This window comes from Marmota marmota, unplaced genomic scaffold (assembly GCF_001458135.2).
Source record: "Marmota marmota marmota unplaced genomic scaffold, marMar, whole genome shotgun sequence".
NCBI classification, from domain to species: Eukaryota; Metazoa; Chordata; class Mammalia; order Rodentia; family Sciuridae; genus Marmota; species Marmota marmota.
Window position 1 is genome coordinate 6,801,867 of NW_025999863.1, and position 19,726 is coordinate 6,821,592.

The following is a 19,726-nucleotide window of genomic DNA, read 5'->3' on the forward strand; positions in this document are numbered from 1 at the left end:
AAAAGATAAGCAATGCATGACTGAGTACTTCCATCCATGAAGGTGGGAAATCATGCAGGTTAGGACCCTTGGAGAAAACTAGCCCATAAGAATCTGTCCTGGTTGTGAAGAAACAACTTAATTTAGTCGTGAGATTATGCAGCTCTCTGTTTTTTTATTTTTTGTAATATGTACATATTCTACTATATTTTGCATCAAGGAATTTGCACCACTATCTTAGAATATAATAAGATATGTGCTTTTTAATTCCCTTTAATTAAAATATTTTTTATTCTTGAAAGAGGGAAAGTTATGTCTTATGCTTTTTCTTTCCTAGAGAAGAGGCTGCATGTTGCTGTGCTTGTAGTCTTGTTATGTCTTGTGTCCTGGTCTTCTAATATTGTTCAGTTGAATGTCTCTAAGGTAGGGGTGTTGGCAGGGTGCAGTGGCAAAACTTGTGATTCCCATCTCCTCTGAGGCAGGAGGATAGAAACTTGGAGATCAGCCTGAGTATCTTAGTGATACCCTGTTTCACAATAAAACAAAAGGTGCTGGGCATATACTTCAGGTTAGAGCAATTTCCTAGCATTGAAGAGGCCCTGGGTATCTCTTGGTACTTAGAAAATAAGTACATGTATACAGAAGGAATTGAACAATACAGAAAACATCAATAAATGTTGCAAGAAGATTAGGTTTCTTAAAATTATTAGATATTAATGAATCAAGTCTGAAAAATTTAATCTTAAATATTTGAATTAAAAATATACACAGTAATGGAGCCTGATACTTTATTTCCTTTTTCTCCTACTTTCTTTCCATTTCAAAGGTATCTGACCAATAAAGAGCAACACAGTCTAACATGTGTCTCAGAATCCCAGCTCATGGGACTCTCAAATGATCCAGACCTGCAGTCTGTCCTCTTTGGACTCTTCCTGTCCATGTACCTGGTCACAGTGCTTGGGAACCTGCTCATCATCCTGGCGATCAGCTTTGACTCCCACCTCCACACCCCATGTACTTCTTCCTCTCCAACCTGTCCTTGGCTGACATTGGTTTCTTCTCCACCACAGTCCCTAAGATGCTGGTGAACATCCAAACTCACAGCAGAACCATCTCTTATGTGGGCTGCCTGACACAGATGTCTGTTTGTATCATTTTTGGATGCATGGATAATCTGCTTCTGACTCTGATGACCTATGACCGTTTTGTGGCCATCTGTCACCCCTTGCACTACTCAGTCATCATGAGTCCTCGGCTTTGTGGCTTTCTAGTTTTGGTGTCTTTTCTAGTTACCCTCTTTGAATCCCAACTGCACAATTTGATTGCATTACAGATTACCTGCTTCAAAGGTATGGAAATTGCAATTTTTTACTGTGATCCCTCTCAGGTCCTCAGTCTTTCCTGTTCTGTCACCTCCACTAATAACATAGTCATGTACTTCGTTGGTGCCATATTTGGCATTGTTCCCATCTCAGGGATCTTTTTCTCATACTATAAAATTTTTTCCTCTATTTTGAACTTCCATTCTCGGGGTGTGAAATATAAAGCTTTCTCCTCCTGTGGGTCTCACCTATCCATTGTTTGCTTATTTTATGGAACAGGCCTTGGGGTGTACCTGGGCACTGCTGTGTCTCATTCTTCTAGAAAGGGTGCAGTGGCCTCAGTGATGGACACAGCTGTCACTCCCATGCTCAACCCCTTTATCTACAGTCTGAGGAACAGAGATATTAATAACACCCTGAAAAGGCTTTGTAATAGCATATTCTACCCTCATGGTCACTGACATCCATTGGATATGTAGTTTGGCAAAGCAAATACATAACATCTAGACCTATAAATTCTGCCTTTTGGGTCAGATTGTGTTTTGTAATATATTTAATTTCTTATGTTTCATACTGGAATGGTGGTCATCAGGGTTGGGGTATAATATTGATGAGGAGTTTTGAAAATGCTTATGAAGTGTCAGTTTGGGAAAATGAAGAGTGTTAGGTCAGTGGCAGTGACTTAGAACAAAGCAGCCGCACAGGAAAGAAACAACAATCAGGTGCCCACAGTAACACCTGTCAATCAGTGGGATCTCCAGATTAATGCTTGTCAATCATCAGGACCCCCTGGACAATCCTGGAGTTCAGCCAACTCCCCTGACCAACTCCAATGGGACAAGAGACCCTAAAAACACCTTTTACTGTCCCAAGCCCTTCCCTTTTTACTGTAAACCCCAAAGAAGTTCAGTCCAGTCAAGCTCCCACATGGTTTCTCCTCATATCCTTCTTCTGTCCCCTCTGTGGGTCTAATCGAGTTCCACCCTGGAGTTAGTCTCAAATAAAGCCTCTTCGGTGGCCTTTTAAAATCTGTCTCCTTTAGTCGCTGCCCGCCTCGCCTGATCTTACAAAGAGTTCTGGTGACGTTGCATGGTGATATTTTTACAATAATATGAGTGTAATTGATGTCACTATGAATGGTCAAAATTGTAATTTTCATTGTGTATATTTTTCCACAATTGCAAATGTGAACATAATGGATGTTAAATTTTAAAAAAAAAGGAAGAAAATTAATGACTATTAGGCACCACTGTACTCCCAAGTAGAGAAATACTCCAAAACCCTTTGTGGATGTTCATTTTTAATTTTCTTTCTCTACTAATGTTAGGAAGTCCTTAAAAATTAGACTGGCTTATTCCAATTTGCATAGTTTTGAGCTCTGTTCATTGAGCATGCAGTTATGTATCAGTAAATTATCAGCCTTTGCCTCCAAATTTCAGTTGGATGGTTCTAATTCTGTGGAATTCATACCTGTTTCTTCTCCCATGAGGAAGATCCTGTCTCAATTTGCACTCATATCAATTGTGGACATTACCTGAGCTGACATTGGAACTTGGCAGGGGAGGTTTATCAGACCTGCAGTCCGTGGTCATGAACCAGGAGAAATGCAGTGGAACTGAGTCAATGCTGAAGGGGATGATGGAGACATCAGAAGCACTATTTCTTCACTATGGCATCGACCATAATCACTGCATCTTCAAAAAACTTGGTGCCTTGAATTTGCATTTCCTTCCCTTTTCCATAGAACTAAAGTAAGTTAAACTGGACACCTGGGCTCTATAATTCTGCTTCATAGCCCCTACAAATTCATTTGTTCAAAGATCATGGCAGAGATTTTTATGAGTATATAATGAAAGTGTGGCACAAAGATAAAGGTGTATTCATGAATACGACTAAGGCACATTTTAGAATTCACATAACTCTAAACTCCAGTGATTTTGGGAATTCTTTATTTGAAAAATACCAAAATGATCTAATATTTATTAAGTTCCAGACTTACATTGGGTGCCATGCCTGGTATAGAGATGGGGAGTGCTCTCCCCATTTTCATTAAACATATGAGCACAGAGTGGTGGGGAGATTTAACACTTCCAGTGGGTCAATGAAATGAGAGTAAAATGTTCACTTCCCAAAGGGCTATGTCTTCAGGAGCCAAATAGAAGTATTGCTCAAGATGAAATGTCTTGGTGATTTATCATGGAAGGATGTTAATAAAGAGACTTCAGGGATATGTCAATTGTATAACTTCATAATAAGAGGAAATAGTTCATAAAGCTGTTTTTTTTAATTTGGACAACAAATATATTTTAGTAGTAAAATTAACTATGCATCAATTATTGGAAGTCAAATAAATATCCTCCTCTTACATATAAATGGAAATTTCACTTGTGTGATATGGAGAGAGACACTAGAAGTTCTAAAGGATTGTTGTAATAATGCACTGAAAATTTAAATCATGTCCCTCCATCAATTTAAATACTGTGCATCAGTTAAAGCATTTAGTATAGAGATATGTACTTTAAAGACAGAGTTAAATCTACATGTTGATGTAAACCAGCACATCTCAGGGTTAGAGGCATTTGTTGTGGGTTGGGAGGAATGAGGGGCTTTTAAATGAATATATAGTTTCAGTCTGGGAAATTATCCTGGAGATGGATGGTGGTGGTGGTTGTGGGACCACATGAATGTAGTTAATGCCACTATGTACTTGACAATTATATATATATATATATATATATATATATATATATATATATATATATATATAATTTAGCAAGAAAAATAGAAATAAAATGTATATGTGTGTATATATATATATATATATATATATAATATTAATTTAGCAAGAAAAATTGAAATAAAAATCAAATGAATATCAAAAGAAATGAAAGTCAGAAATTATGCACACGTTTCCTCTTCAGTCGAGGATGAGTGAAAAACATCTGTGTTTTCTTTTCCTCTTCCTCCATTCATATTGTGAAGTCCTTAGAGTTTTTGATAACATGGATTAGGTTAGCTAATTATGAGCTCTGTGCACAATAATGTGAAGGTAGTTAATGTCATCAAAGCATGCACTGGATATGGTTAAACTGGTAGGTGTGTTGTTCTGTATATTTTACCTAAATAAAAAAATGAACATAAAAAAGAAGATAATATTTTTTTAAAAAAATAGACATGAACATTGTATGACCTACAAGTATCTCCTAAGTAAAGGGTGGCTCCAAAACATCTGTGGATATTCATTTTCACTTCTTCCTTCTCTGTGAATGTTAGGCAGTCCTTAGAGATTGGGAGGCCATGGACCAATTTGGCTAATGATGAGTTCTGTATATTGAGCTTCCAAGGTCAAACAGGATCCAATAAATAGCCTGAGCCTGCAGCCCCTTGGATTTGATGGTTCTGGTTCAGGGAGCTCCATGATTCTTTCTCCTCCTATGACTGCATGCACCAGGAAGCTCCTGCAGCACACTGTGTCCATGGGAATCCTGAGGACAGAGCCCTGACTGTCCCTGGGAAGCAGAGATGGAAGGCTCTTCAGATCAGCACTTTTTGGTCACTACCCAGAAGAGAAGCAGCATGGCCCAGTAAGTGGAGAGAGATCCCCTGGAAGTAGGACAGACCTTGGAACTATGAACCCCTCATTACAATGGCAGAAATGACAGTTTGGTAGCAGATGGGAAGACAGTAATATGCGAAGTTTCAGCTGTGAGGACTGTGAAGGATTGCATTTATAGTTATGGTGTGGGGATCAGAAATCTTATTCAAAACTTGCTTTGCACCCACACTGGTTCTACTTCCCATAGAAATCTCACCCACTATTCTAGAAAACCCACAACACTCCAAAATGACTGTGGTAGTGACAAATGAAAAGGGATGGCACTAACCAGAGTGGGCACTGAGATTGTGTTCTTGTGGCATGTTTCTTTACAGGGCATCCTTTCACTTGTCCACTTTACCGTTATTTATACAGAAAATGAAAGATTGTATTACATTTATATAAAATGTATTCATTTGTTAGGTAGAAAGGAATGAATCTGTGAAATGGGCTGCTTGATTACAGACATGGGCTTCAAAACTGGGAGAATCCTAGCAGGGTGTCCCCTTGGCAATCCCATCAGTCATTCATTTCACTTCCTGTCACTCTAGGAGGAGACCTCTTGCTCACTGTCCTCTTCTTTTTGGGAGTTTCTGGTGGATCACAGGGAAGGGCAGTAGCCTGCATCCATTATAGAAAGAATAGCTAGGCTCCCATGAAATGATTACAGCAGGTGCAGGAACACAGTACTTTAGCACAGATTGCTCTCTTGCCCCCTCTTGCAGAGTTTCCAAATAGCTGACCACATTCTCCTTCAGGGTTGTTTGTCCTTATTCTTGTGACATAGGTAGGTTGTGTCCTGAGACAAAGCATTGTCATCTGATAGAATTTCTAGTTGATGCAACTGTGTTGAGTATTGATTGAGCAGATAATAGGTGCTTCTTATAAAATTAATTCGTGAGGAATGTATAAAAAAAAGGAAAAATAAAATTTAGACGTCATTATTTATAATGACAAATTGTAGTTATTCTTATTTATAATGATACTTTCATACCATTCAACTAACCTATCCTGTGACCTGAAGTTGTCATTTTTCAGTTTCATGATGGGGCATTTTATTTTTGTCCCTCTACAAGTATATGTTGTGTATCTGGAGGAAAAAGTCTCAATTCTAATTACTCATGCTATGCTTTGCCTGGTACAGAGGAGGCATCAAAAAATCTGTTAGCCATTGAATTGTCCAATCCTTCATTCACAAAATATCTAAAGTTTGTTTTTTTACACATATGGGGCTCTCCTGTCTGTACTTTTATACTTTTCAGGAAGGTCTCATAAAAGTAGAGAAAATTTAAAATAACATCTTGCTGTATGGACTCTTTCTTTTCATGGAATATGATCTACCTCATCCAAATTTTAAAATGACTATGGCAGAAATTTTCATGAGTAGGAAACTGGGAAAAGAGAGTGAAGCTGAAGGTTAGGGTTGCTTTACTGTTTGGAGTGAGACACATTTCAGTTCCACAGCCTTCCAAGTTGGCATTTCACAGTTGCATTCATCAATGATGTCAACACTTCTATAATGGTGGAATTCTTAATTTATTCATAGAAACACAAGGACCAAGTGTTTATTGAATTCCAGGCATCCATTAGGTACCACATCTGTTGCAGAGATGGGTGTTGTTCTCCCTGTTTCCATTTAAGCAGTATGAGTACAGAGAAGGGGAGAGATTTACACACATTCTGCAGACAGCAGCAGGACAATGATAACAGACTAAGAGTGTTGATTTCCTGACTTCCATCCCAGGGTACCATCTTCTACTGGAGAAAACAGAAAATGTTATTCCTATACAAGATAAAATTTCATTGGGAGATATCAAGGAGATAATATTACTAGACAAACTGCAGGGCCTTTTTGAAGGTATATTTTAAAACTAAGAAGATGCAAGTTTAATAACCTATTTTCTTATTGGAACACAAATGTAGGTGATTCATGGTAATAATATGGAACATGCATGATTGTGGAAGTCAAACAATAACCCTATCAACATACTATAGAGAAATTTTCACTTGTGTGAAATGGAGAGAGGCCCAAGAATTTTTAAAGAATTCTCATAATAGATATAAAATTAAATGATGTCCATCCTTCAGTACATCAGATGAAGACATTCAAGAAGATGTATGTACTTCACATAGTCTTACAACCACTCATTGGTGTAAAGTAGCACATCTTGGAGACACTAGGCATTTTGTCACAAACTACATAGATGACCTTTAGGTGAGTTCCAAAGATTCTTAGGAAAACTTATAAAGGATGCATAAATCAACAATGTGACATGGACCACTGAAAGGAAATTATGCTCACCAAATTCATGAGAGTAGCTGTGTCTGGGGCACAGGTATGCAGGAGAACTGAATCCTGCAGAGACACCAAGAACCGAAATACCATAGGCAGAAATTAAGGTTTCTATGAAATGTTAGTTCTGATGCCAAGATCATCAGATATTTATACTTTAATATATGTGGTGAATATTATTGACAATAAGAATAGTTAACATTCCTGGATCATATTTTAAGTGCCAAGAAGTATTTGCGATATAAGAAAATACCAGCAATATCTTCAACTGCAGATGCTGATAAACCTGATTTTGGCCTGAGATCAAATTATTGGAATATACATATGTGAATATATTAATTACCGATACTAAGAATCACTAGTTACTTTATTTAGGAGATTATTTTTAAAAACTCTCTTACAACAACCATAGGAGATAGGCAATTGTTTTCCCCATTTTGCAGATGATGATTCAGCCTGTTGTGTTTTCTTTCCTTCCTGTTCTCTTATCTATTGCATTTTTCCAATTAATCCTTAGATCTGACAATGTAATGAACCCAAGTTTTCTTCATGTAGCTGAAGGAAGGGTATTGCAATTCATGCATCAGGAGAGATTGATGTGAAAGTCTATTAAGTAGAATTAAGAAGGTGGGGACTCAATTGTGAGCTTTGAATCTTTCCTTGGTTCCTACACTATGAATGTGAAAGATTACGATCAGAAAAATAATGAAGCAAAACTAGCAAGCTAGATGGAGTAAAGAATCAGGAAAATGAAAAAGGGGGAGGGTTACTTTATATACCTTTTTTTTTACTGATACTGTTTGAAATTTTTACAGACAAAACCTATACAAAGGTAAACTTTATTTTTTTAGTTGTAGAAGAACACAATATCTATCTTTCTTTCTTTCTTTCTTCTTTATTTTTATGTGATGCTGAGGATCAAACCCAGTGCCTCACAAGTGTGAGGCAAGGGCTCTACCACTAATCTAGAGCCCCAGCCCTGAAGTTAAACCCTTTGAAGACGTTTATTATCAATTGCTTTAAAAAAAATAATTGAGAGGTGATTTGTGTTCTAATGTCAAATTTGTTGTCGGTGACACCATTAATGATATACATTCAACCAAGTTGATTTATCAAAATTTGAAACCCAACAAATACAAGGATATTTGTTTTATATTACATGATTTTTAAAGGACAAAATTAAATCCACGAAGGACAGAAGTGAGACAGTCAAAAAAGGATGAAACTCATAGAAGATAAGGAGCCCACAATGTTTTCTGATTGTGAACCACTGACCTTAGTTTACTTATCAGATAATACAGTTCTTGCACAGTATTTTAAATCTTGTAAGTCAAAGGATTTTGTATTAAGGACTTCAGACAAAATGAGGCATACTATACTTTTTGTATTTCCTTTTTTAGGGGGGAGGTACCGGTGATTGAACTTAGGGACTCTCAATTACTGAGCCACATCCCGTTTTTTGTTGTTGTTGTTGTTTGTTTGTTTGTTTGTTTAGAGACGGTCTCTCTGAGTTGCTTAGGATCTCGGTAAATTGCTGAGGCTGGATTTGAACTCACAATTTTCCTGCCTCAGCTGCTGGGATTACAGGCATGCACCATCACACTCAGTTTGCACTGCTTCTTAATATCCTTTTTGAGAATAAATTTTTACGATACGGAAGGCTATTACTATTTTTTCTTAAGGGAGTTGGCTATATTTTATTGTGATCCTAGAATGTTCTCTTTAGTGCTTCTCATTTTCTAACAAGGTCAGTTGAATATCTTGAAAGTTGGTGTGGATTGAATTAGGTAAATAACACAGAAAGCAATAATGAAAAATTCTACAGATTTGTATTTTTCACAACCAAGAAGTAGTGCTGATGGTCTGTGGACCTCAAATGTGACGACTTTAGATATGAACACTTGAATTTGAAGTATATAGAATGTAGGTGCCCATTTATGTATTTCATTTCTCCCATCCTTTCTTATTTTTCAAAAGGTGTCCTAGCAATATAGAGCAACAAAATCTAACACGTGTCTCAGAATTTCAACTCCTGAGCCTCTCAGAGGAACCAGACCTGCAACCCATCCTCTTTGGACTGTTCCTGTCCATGTACCTGGTCACAGTGCTTGGGAACCTGCTCATCATCCTGGCTGTCAGCTCTGACCCCCACCTCCACACCCCCATGTACTTCTTCCTCTCCAACCTGTCCTTGGCTGACATTGGTTTCATCTCCACCACAGTCCCCAAGATGATTGTGAACCTCCTAACTCACAGCAAAGCCATCTCCTATGTGGGCTGCCTGACACAGATGTCTGTTTTTCTCATTTTTGGATGCATGGATGATCTGCTTTTGACTGTGATGGCCTATGACCGCTTTGTGGCCATCTGCCACCCTTTGAACTACTCAGTCATTACGAACCCTCGCATCTGTGGATTCCTAGTTTTGCTATCTCTTTTAATTAGCCTTTTTGACTCCCAGCTGCAAAACTTGAGTGTCTCAAACTTTTCCTACTTCAAGGATGTAGAAATTTCCAATTTCTTCTGTGACCCTTCTCAACTCCTTAATCTTACCTGTCCTGAAACTTCCTCCAGTACCATGGTCAAATGCTTTGTTTTTGCCATATTTGGTTTTATTCCCATCTCAGGGATCTTTTTCTCTTATTATAAAATTATTTTCTCTATTCTAAGGATCTCATCCTCCAGTGGGAAGTACAAAGCCTTCTCCACCTGTGGGTCTCACCTGACTGTTGTCTGTGTATTTTATGGAACTTCCCTTGTAGTGTACCTTGGCTCAGCTGTGTCATGTTCTCCCAGAAAGGGTGCAGTGGCCTCAGTGATGTACACAGTGGTCACACCCATGCTGAACCCCTTCATCTACAGCTTACGGAATAAGGACTTAAAATCCTCCCTGAGGAGGCTGTGCCATAGCTTGCTGTGATCACAGGATCTGTGGCATCTAACTGTAGTGTATATTGAAAAAATGCAGCAAAATTAAACACGTAGACTGATCAATCTTGTTTCCTCAGTAACCTAATTTGTGTAGTTTAATGCCTTTAATTTTTCATCTTGTTTCAGGGTGGCATAATGGTATCTGAGCATTGGGGAGTGAGATATGGGAATGGTTAAAAGGGATACAAATATTCAGCTTGGGAACATGAAAAATTTCTGGAGATGGATGGCGGTGATAATTGCAGAACAATGTGGAAGTAATTAATACCACTGAGCTGTGAACTTGACAACAGTGAAAAATGTAATTTTTTGAACTTTAAACTGTACGGTAATAACAATGGAAATAGAAAGTAAATGATCCTTCAAAGAAATGAATAGAGTGAATAATACAGATGAGTTCCCTCTTCTGTAGAGGACAAGCTGAGAAACATTTGTGCACATTCATTTCTTCCTCTTGCTCCTGCTCTTGGTAAATCCCTATATACTGGGATTTTATGGACCGGGCAGGTTCTGCCTATTGAACCTCCAATGTCATGATCATCAATAAATAACCTGTTCCTCCAGTCCTTCAATTTGAGGTCTCAGGTCCAGGGTACTCCAACAGACAGACATGCATTTCAGGTACCAAATGTGAGAATAATAATATGCCACATTTCACTTATTAGGACTATGGGTATGTATGTATGTGGTGGCAGACATATCTCCACGTTTGGTTCCCCCCCATACTGGGTGTACTTCCTATACACTATCACCCAGGATAGCAGGAAATACGCCCCTTTAGACTATTTTCTAAGCACTCCAAAAGGGTCACAAAGGTGTTGATGGTGATGAAGATGAGGGTAATACCCATAATATTGCCAGTCCTTATTGAGAGACTCCTGAGGGCAAGGCTCTGAGCTACATGTTATTTGTAGGTTGTTTGAATTCATCTGTAAGGTCTTCCACAAGATATAAGTGCCACCATATTTTATTTTAGGGAACACAAAGAGCCCATTTTTATGTATCTTGTATTAGGTGTGTAGGTTGATTGAGCTTAACCCATGTTTGAATTAAGCTGAGTAGAGACACAGGATATCTGACTGGACAGTCCTACTAGGCTGTCTCCTTTGCCACCCAAACATCCATTTCACTTTCCTGTCACTCCAGGATGGGACCTGTTAGTCACTGTGTACTTCCTTTGGGGGTTTCTGGCAGATTGTAGGGCAGAGTCTTCTCCAACTGTGGGTCTCACCTCTCTGTTGTTTGCTTATTTTGTAAAACAAGTATTGGGGAGTGCCTTGAATCAACTGTATCAACTCCCCCTATAACAATAGCTGTGTTCTCTTTGGTGTGCACTGTGGTCATCCCTATGCTGAATCGCCTCACTGTAGACTGAGGAACAGGAACATTAAGAGTGTCTTACAGAGGCTGCAGAACACAGCAATCTAATATCATTGTCAATTCCATCATTTTTATAGTTCTGGTTGTAAAAACCAATCATTTAGACCTGGAAAGCCAACCTTTTTGTTCACATTACTTTTGTTGCTTCATAACTTGGCTTCCACTCCATGTTTCATATCTCAAAATTGCTTCCTTTGTTTTGTCTTTAATGGAATTGTGTGAGCATTTAAAATCCTTTTCATCGTAAACATCATGACTAAATCAGTGCATCCAGGTAGCCTCTATAATTTCTGAGCAATGACAGTGGTCTCCAGGTAAAATAAGTAGAGACACAGGATATATGGCTGGACAGATTATATATATATCATATATATGTTATATCCCCTTTCAAAGTTCATTCATGTTTTCTTTAAAAATTGCTTTGCTTCTCACACACCTATGTAGGCAAGTGATGCCCAGAGGCTTCCTTGCTAGTCATGGATGGTTTTGTTGGAATCACCTGGTGAGTCTATAGAAAGATCCAGTATAGAGGAGAAGCAGGTGTGCCCATCTGCCAGGTGTTCTATGGGGAAATCTGACTGAGAGGCTACTGGCTTGATGGGTAGGCGGGCCACACTGGAAAGCAGAGGGACATCTCCACCATCTTGGGGATGCTTAGAGACCAATGTCTTGAAAATGGAATGGGCCTGGCCCTTTTGGGTCTGTCACCTACTTACTTCTACCAACAGAAGCCACCTGCCATATTCTGAGCTTCCCCATGTGTTCCTGTGGAAAGGAACTAGAGAGGCCTCTTTCCATCATTCCGAAAGGAACTAAATCCTCCTTGTTACCAGGTAAGTTGGCTCAAAACCAGATCTTCTCCAGTTGAGCCATGAGATGGCTGCAACCCTGGCTGACCCTTTGGTAAGATACTTGTTGTGAAATATTTGAAGGGAGTAGAAACTTAACAATGACTGTGTAAAGATCAGGACTTTATAATATACCAACACATATCACTTTGAAAAAATCTAGAAATGGTTGTTATCTATAGTGTCACAAAACATAAAGGGAGGGGGCAGGGGTTTAGCAAGGGCAGTGAAATGTGATGAACATCATTATCCAAAGTACATATATGAAGACTCGAATTAGGTGTCAACATACTTTATATATAAACAGAGATATAAAAAATTGTGGTATATATATATATATATATATATATATATATATATATATAGTAATAAGAATGGTAATAGAAAAAAAAACAAAGTACATATATAAAGGAATGAATTGGTGTGAGTATACTCTATTTACACAAAGATATGAAAAATTGTGTTCTATATGTGTAATAAGAATTGTAATGTATTCTGCTGTCCTGTATTTAAAAAAATAAAATCAATAAAACTAAAAAAACCCATAAATCACAATGCCCCAAATCCCAAACCACAGTAGTTTGAAGAATAAAATAGGAATCTCTTTAGAGACAAAAAAGTCTGAATTGCACAAACAAAATTGCCTTAGCTTCTTTTCACAGATTGGATAATTTTCCTTATTTACATAATTCATTCAAAACATTTGCAGAAGAAAAAGACAGAGGTTGATTTGTTTTCAAATAATAGTAAAACATCAAAGAAAGGATTTTACTACAAAATAGTGATAAATGTATGATATGTTTACCCTTATTTGGACATTACACTGTCTATCTATCTATCTATATCTATATCTATATCTATATCTATCTATCTCTCTCTCTCTCTCTCTCTCTCTCTCTCTCTATATATATATATATATATATATATATATGTGTGTGTGTGTGTGTGTATCAAAAAATCATATTTTAACCCATAAATATGTAAATTTTGTGTGTCAATTAAAAAAAGAAAGTGGAATTTTATATTACCATCTCTGAAACTTTGTAATGAAAATGCAGAGTACAATCAAGCTTCCTGATGAGAAGAGAAAACCCTGACTATTAAAAGATCATTGGCCTTTTTCTTCTACTTCTGTGAATGCAAATAATTTATATTCCTCCTTTAAAAGATATGGATTGAGCCAGATATGGTGGTACATATGAGTAATTCCTGCTACTCAGGAGGCTAGGCAGGAGGATAGCAAATTTGAGGCCAGTCTAGTGAGGCCCTGTCTCAAAAAAAATAGGGTTTGGAGATGTATCTCAGTGGTAGACACTTTTCTAACATGTTCAAGGTCCTGGATTCAGTCCACAGCAACACACACACAATATAGATTGGCTGAATGGGTAACAAAGAAACATATAAACTGGCTGGATGGACAGCCCTCTTGCAAAATCTCATCTTACTGGTAAAGACACAAGAGATTGAGCTGGGTATGTTGGCACACACCTGTAATCCCAGGGATTTGGGACGCTGAGGCAGGAGGATTACAAGTTCAAAGCCAGCCTCAGCAACTTAGTGAGTCTCTAAGCAATTTAGGGATACTGGGTCTTAAGATAAAAAGAGCTGGGTATGTGGCTCAGTGGTTCAGTGCTTCTGGGTTCATCCATTGAAAAGACACAAGAGATTGAAAAGGAAGGGAATGGAAAAGCTATCCCACACCTATAGAAGCTGATGATACACAGGACTAATTATACTTATGTCAGATAAAAGAGTCATTAAGCCAAAAATTGTAAGAAGAGACAAGGAAGGTCATTCTATTATGATGGAAGATTCAACTCAGCAAATGATCAATGATTCATAAATAAAAAGACAGCCAACACAGCACCACCCAAATATAAAAAGCAAATATTATATTTATAGGAAGAGATGGACTCCAATACAGTAATAACATATCTTAGCATAAGAGGAACTTCAACACCACACTTTCATCAATGAATAGATCATTCAGGCAAAGGATCAGCACAGAAACTTGTAGATTAAAACATGGCATAGAACCAGGGAATGTGAGGATATTTATAGAACCCTTTGTCCAAGAGCTACAGAATTCCCATTCTTCTCCATGGCCCAGGAGACATTCTTCAGAATAGATGATATCTTAGGCCACAAAATAAAAGCCAGAACATTTAAAAAATAGAAATCATATTTATTCTCTGTAAAAGATTGATGTCTATCAATAAGAGCAATGATACACACACATAAAAATACATACAATGAAAATGTTCTTACAAAAAGTAGAGTAGCAAAAGTCACAGGGTCAGATTGACCCAGGTTCCAGGTTACTATGCACCCCAACCTCAGGATCTTCCTTTCAGAAACTGAATGAAAGAAAATACCTCAAATAAATATTTTTGGAATTAAATAAAGTTCTTTATATAAAATGATGAGTTCTGAACTGGTAAGCACTTGGATTTTCATTCCATTTCTCCAGGGAATACAACAAGAAAATCAAGGTGATGAACATTAATAATAAAGCAATAGTTTTTTAAAAAATATGTTTTGTTTGTTGATGGAACTTTATTTATTTGTTTGTTTGTTTATTTATTTATGGTGCTGAAAATTGAACCCAGGGCCTCACACATGCCAAGCAAGTGCTTTATCACTGAGCCACAACCCTAGGCCCCCAAGCAATTTTTTAGAACACCATCTCAGCACACAATATAAATGTTTTAAATCATGCTGAAAATCACAGTCCGGTGTGTAAGAAAACATTCCAAACTTGAAATTTTAAGAACCACATATGGAGTAGAAAAGTTATAAGGAAATACGGATGCAGTTTAGGAGGAGGAAAAAAAAAGGTGTACAAGAAAAGTCATAGGTGCTTTGAGAATATAAGTAACTGAACATGCCATTTAGGGGAGAAAAAGAGCTAGGATACTGACATTCACATTCAACCTTAAGGGTACACACCATCCATCAAGGACAAGAGGCTGCTCTTCTGAAGATTCTCCCCAGGTTCCCTTCATATCCTTGTTCCTCAGGCTATAGATGAAGGGGTTCATCATGGGGGTGACCACAGTATACATCACTGTCGCAATTGTACTTTCCAGTGAAGAATGGGTCCAGCAGAACTGAGGTAAACCCCAAGGCCTGTTCCAATCTACTGGTAAACAAAGAAACCAAATACATTTTCCTAATACGGTACAGAGTGGTTGTTTTTAAACCACATTCAACAGGTGTTTTGACATTAAAACACTAGAGTGTATTTGTGTTAAATTCGTGAACGTGCCAACACAATTCCCTCCAACTTAAAACATTTGATATTTTTCTGAACACTTAGAGGGATTGACATATGAAAAAAAGAATTGGACTGATTATATAAGACATCAGAAATAATGGCATTATTGGTAGATGGTATTGTGGACCCTAATGTGAAATGACAAGTATAATAATATGCACTAACAAGAGATCACAGTAAGTCAAATCTGTCAATAAAAAATAGGAAACATAAAGAAAATTTCAATCAATTTTGAATAAAGTGGACAATACTTTCTGCATAATAGGTCCTCAGTGAGAAACTATGTGCTCATGTGTCATATGTCACAGAGCCTATAGTTTATAGGAAAGCATGATGACAAGTTTGGGACTTACTAGGTTATAACTTTCATTGAAAAGAGGGTCTATAATCCAAAGAGTAAGAAAAGGAAACAGAATAGCTGGAAGGTACAACAGAAGCTAAAATTCTTCCAAAGTACAGGGATTCACCCCATAGACAGCACAAACTGGAGACTTCCCCAGTATCATTGTGCTAGAGGCAAAGCCCAGTACCCAGGTTCTCTCCTGTTCTCCTTCTGACTCATCAGCCTCAGTGGGACACAATGGTTCTCTCCAATGACCATCACTGAGGCTTTCTCTTCTTTATGATCTGTCCCCAGGAAGCCCACAGAGGTTTGCACCGAGGCTGAGATCACAGAATTACACTTGAGGGGCAACTGGGCACGTTTATAATTTCCAGAATCTCAAAGTTTGAATTCTCAGGGCTCCTCATTAATCATTGCATTGTCTTCCCATCCTCCAAAAAATTCAGCTCCCTTGGGGTACCTTTGTACTCCAAGAAGGCAGAGTGGCAATTTTTCAGCCAATTTTGTGTCTATGGAGGTAACATAAGGTAAGATGAATTTATTTCCTTTGAAGAGAAACTGTTTTAACATTGGTTTGATTTTAGAGTCACCAGGTTTTCTTTAAGCAAGGTTAATTTTCTATAAGGAACCAATCCCAGGAACAGTCTGTCTGTGCTCTATCTCCTCAGAAGGATATTTAGGAACTTAAAGGATCATTTGGTGTTTATAATATTATGGAGGGAAAAAAAGGTTTTTTTTTCTGTTAATATTTTTCTCAATTTTTAAATTTTTCAAATTGTCAGATAAAATTGAATGTGTCTATCACATATGGCATAATGGTTAGAAGTATTTTATAGTTTGAAATGGTGGAATCTAGAAACTTAATATAAGCATTACCTCACACAGTTATTTTCTGTGGAGAGGACACTTAACATTTACTCATAGTTTTTTTTTCACCATAAGAATATATAAATTTATTTCTTATTTAAAAACAAAGAATACTTTTTACTTAGAAATTTTGGTATAAGGATCAGCAAACATCGGCTAGCCATCTATTTTATTTTTAGGGTTAAAATTTTTATTGGTGAATATCAATTATACAAAATGGTGGGTTTTGTGGTGCATGTTTGTGCATACAGAAAAACATAAGTTGATCACTTTTGTTCCCCCACCCTCTCTCCTCTCCCCCTGACCTCCTTCCTCTACCCTCTCCATTATCTCTTTTAATTTAAAACAGTCCATTTATTTATTTGTTTATGTTATTTTCCTCCTAGCTTTCATGGATTAAAGAAAACATGCAATACTTTTCTGAGTCTGACTTATTTTACTCAAAATTCTGGTCTCTATTTCCATCAAATTTTCCTGTAAATGACAATTCAGATTTTCTTTATAGCTGAATAAGTGTGTGTGTGTGTGTGTGTATCCCATTTTTTATCTATTCATCTATTCACAGATCCTAGTAGGCTGATCCCATAACTTGGCTATTGTCAATTGTACTACAATAAACATGAGTATGAACGCAACTCTGAAATATGCTGACTTCATTTCCTCTAAATAAATACAAAGAAATTGCATAACTGGATCATACAGTAGATCTATTTTTTTAACTTTTTGAGGAATGTCTGTACTGATTTCCAGTTCCACCAACAGTGAGCAAGTACTCCCTTTTCCCCCACATCCTTGCCAGCATAGGTTGTTATTTGTATTTTGGACCCTTGCTGTTCTAACTGGAGCTCTAGATCTTTGAGGATTCAGCACTTCATCACCGCCTTTTTTTGTTGACAGGGATTTAATCAAGGGATGCTTAACCACTGAGCCACATCCACAGCCCTTTCTACTTTTATTTTGAAGCAGAGTTTCACTAAGTAGCTCAGGCCTTGCTGAGGCTGACTTTGAACTTGCAAGCCTCTTGCCTCAGTCTTCCGAGAGACTGGGATTACAAGCATGCACCACTGTGCCCGGCTCACCATCCATTGTACCAAATCCTACAGTAGTTGTTCTGAACTTTCACTGTGGAGAAATAAGATTTACCTGGAGGGCTTATTAGACACAAAGATCTTCCTGACCCTGGAGTTTCTGATTGCATAGATCGGGGTGGAAGCCAAGAATATGCACTCTAACAAGCTCCCAGGTGATTCTGACTCTGCTCCTCTGGTGACAATGAGTTGAGATCCATTGTTTTCTGTATCCCTAGAGCTTGAGTCTAGTTAAAGTTGTCCTGCACTGATGACTTATGCTGGTCCCCTAATCCCAGTCCTGTTGGGTGCGGTGCTCTTTCAGATGTCCCCATGGAAGTCCCTGCTGCCCTGGCTCTTCCACAAGGGTTTTCCCAGAAGGCGCAGGGAGACCTTCCATTCAGCCTCTCTTGTTAGGTTCAAAGACACTGTGCCCTGGGACTCTGGAAGCTGACTTAAACTTTTCAGGACTTTACAAAATCCTCAGAGCACGTCATTCAATTAACTGTTCTAACAGCTTCCTGGTCTTTACACAGTTCTGCTCCCACAGGGTAGAAAAGGAAGCTTTCTGCAGCTTCCTTCTCCCTAAAGACAGCTGTTGGAGGCACATTTGGTTCTCCAATTGTTTGTCTCCTTTATGGGGTCTGCTCAACCGCTTGCAGTCAGTAAGCTCCTTCTCCTGGAGACTTAAAGAGAGTTCTTTATCTGTCTCCAAAACCGTCTCCCAGGGCCCATTAAGCGGCTGCTCTGACTGTGCTCTTCCCTTCACAGAGTTTAATTTCATAGACAGGAGTTTCTCCCTGGGGGCTGTGTTAGTGTCACAGGGACTCCCCTAGGCTTGCCTCTGAGAATCCTGCTGGACTGACATGAAGTCATCACTCGTGACTTTGCCACTGCACATTCCAGAGTCAGAAGACTGGAAATGCCCTTCCTCATGTGGGGTATGGATACACGTGGTCCCCGTAGACCTCATGGCCAACTATTGTGTTAGAAATGAAGACTTCCTATGAATTAGGTGAGGACAAAGTGAGCACAGGGAAAGGGGATTATCAAATACAGAAACCTCAATTTATGAAGCACTAACCAAAGGGATGGGATGGAAAACCCAGGAGGGGATTTGTAAGAAGCCATCACTAACTGAATAATTACACAATAATAATTTAAGTGGTGCTCACTGCTGTGTTAGATGGGTATGGAGACTAATGTGGCCTTTGGGGACTTTCTTTGAGAGTCATGTAAGTCAGAGAGCATGAGGGGATCCTGAGAATGAGAACAGCATGGTAGGATTTAGGCTGGGATACTCCTGCCTTTCCAACTCCTGACTCTCCACCAGGAAAATTCTCTTTCTCTGTATACAATTAATAAATGTTTACTACCACTAGCACAAACCCATAAAGACCTAATCCATACATTTGACCTTTAAGAAGTGCTCTGTAAGCACCTCTAATCGAGTGTTCCAAGATCAACCTGATGCTCTACACCTCCCTGATATTTCTTTTGCTCTCAGAGCTGTACCTTCCAGTTAACATCAGTAGCTTCGTCACCCATGGACTTTGACCTATGCCTCTGTACCCTCCGTTTCTCTCTCTCTGTCTTTAGCACAAACTTCTCTCCAAAGCTCCAGGCTCCACTGGGATATCAAACCATCATCTCAGTTTGCTTATTGAACTATCCAATGATTAATTTTATCCATTTTTAGTGAAATGGGCTCTCACTATGTTGCCCAAGCTGCTTTGAAACTCTAGGCTTCAAGCAATTCTCCTACCTCAGCCTCCTGAGTAGGTGTGCACCAGCGTGCCTGGCTATCCACCAATGTTTTGTGAG

General features: G+C 38.3%; 2 protein-coding genes across 2 annotated transcripts; both read left to right on the forward strand.

Moving 5' to 3' along the window:
- The first annotated feature begins 752 nt into the window (after positions 1–752).
- On the forward strand, positions 753–1,762 carry LOC107157546 (putative gustatory receptor clone PTE01). Its single transcript, XM_015503901.1, is given in 2 exon segments — positions 753–984; positions 987–1,762. Coding segments are annotated over 2 exon segments (1,008 nt in total).
- A 5,428-nt stretch (positions 1,763–7,190) lies between these two features.
- LOC107157547 (olfactory receptor 18-like) lies at positions 7,191–10,109 on the forward strand. The gene is made up of 2 exons (XM_015503902.1): positions 7,191–7,232; positions 9,117–10,109. The coding sequence occupies exons 1-2, from the start codon at positions 7,191–7,193 to the stop codon at positions 10,107–10,109; spliced, it is 1,035 nt and encodes a 344-aa protein (XP_015359388.1).
- The last annotated feature ends 9,617 nt before the right edge of the window (positions 10,110–19,726 follow it).

Coding starts and splice junctions, on each gene's coding strand:
- LOC107157547 (XM_015503902.1), top strand. CDS start 7,191: ATGCTCACCAAATTCATGAGAGTAGCTGTGTCTGGGGCACAG. Junction 7,233..9,116: donor TAGCTGTGTCTGGGGCACAG/GTATGCAGGAGA, acceptor TATAGAATGTAG/GTGCCCATTTATGTATTTCA.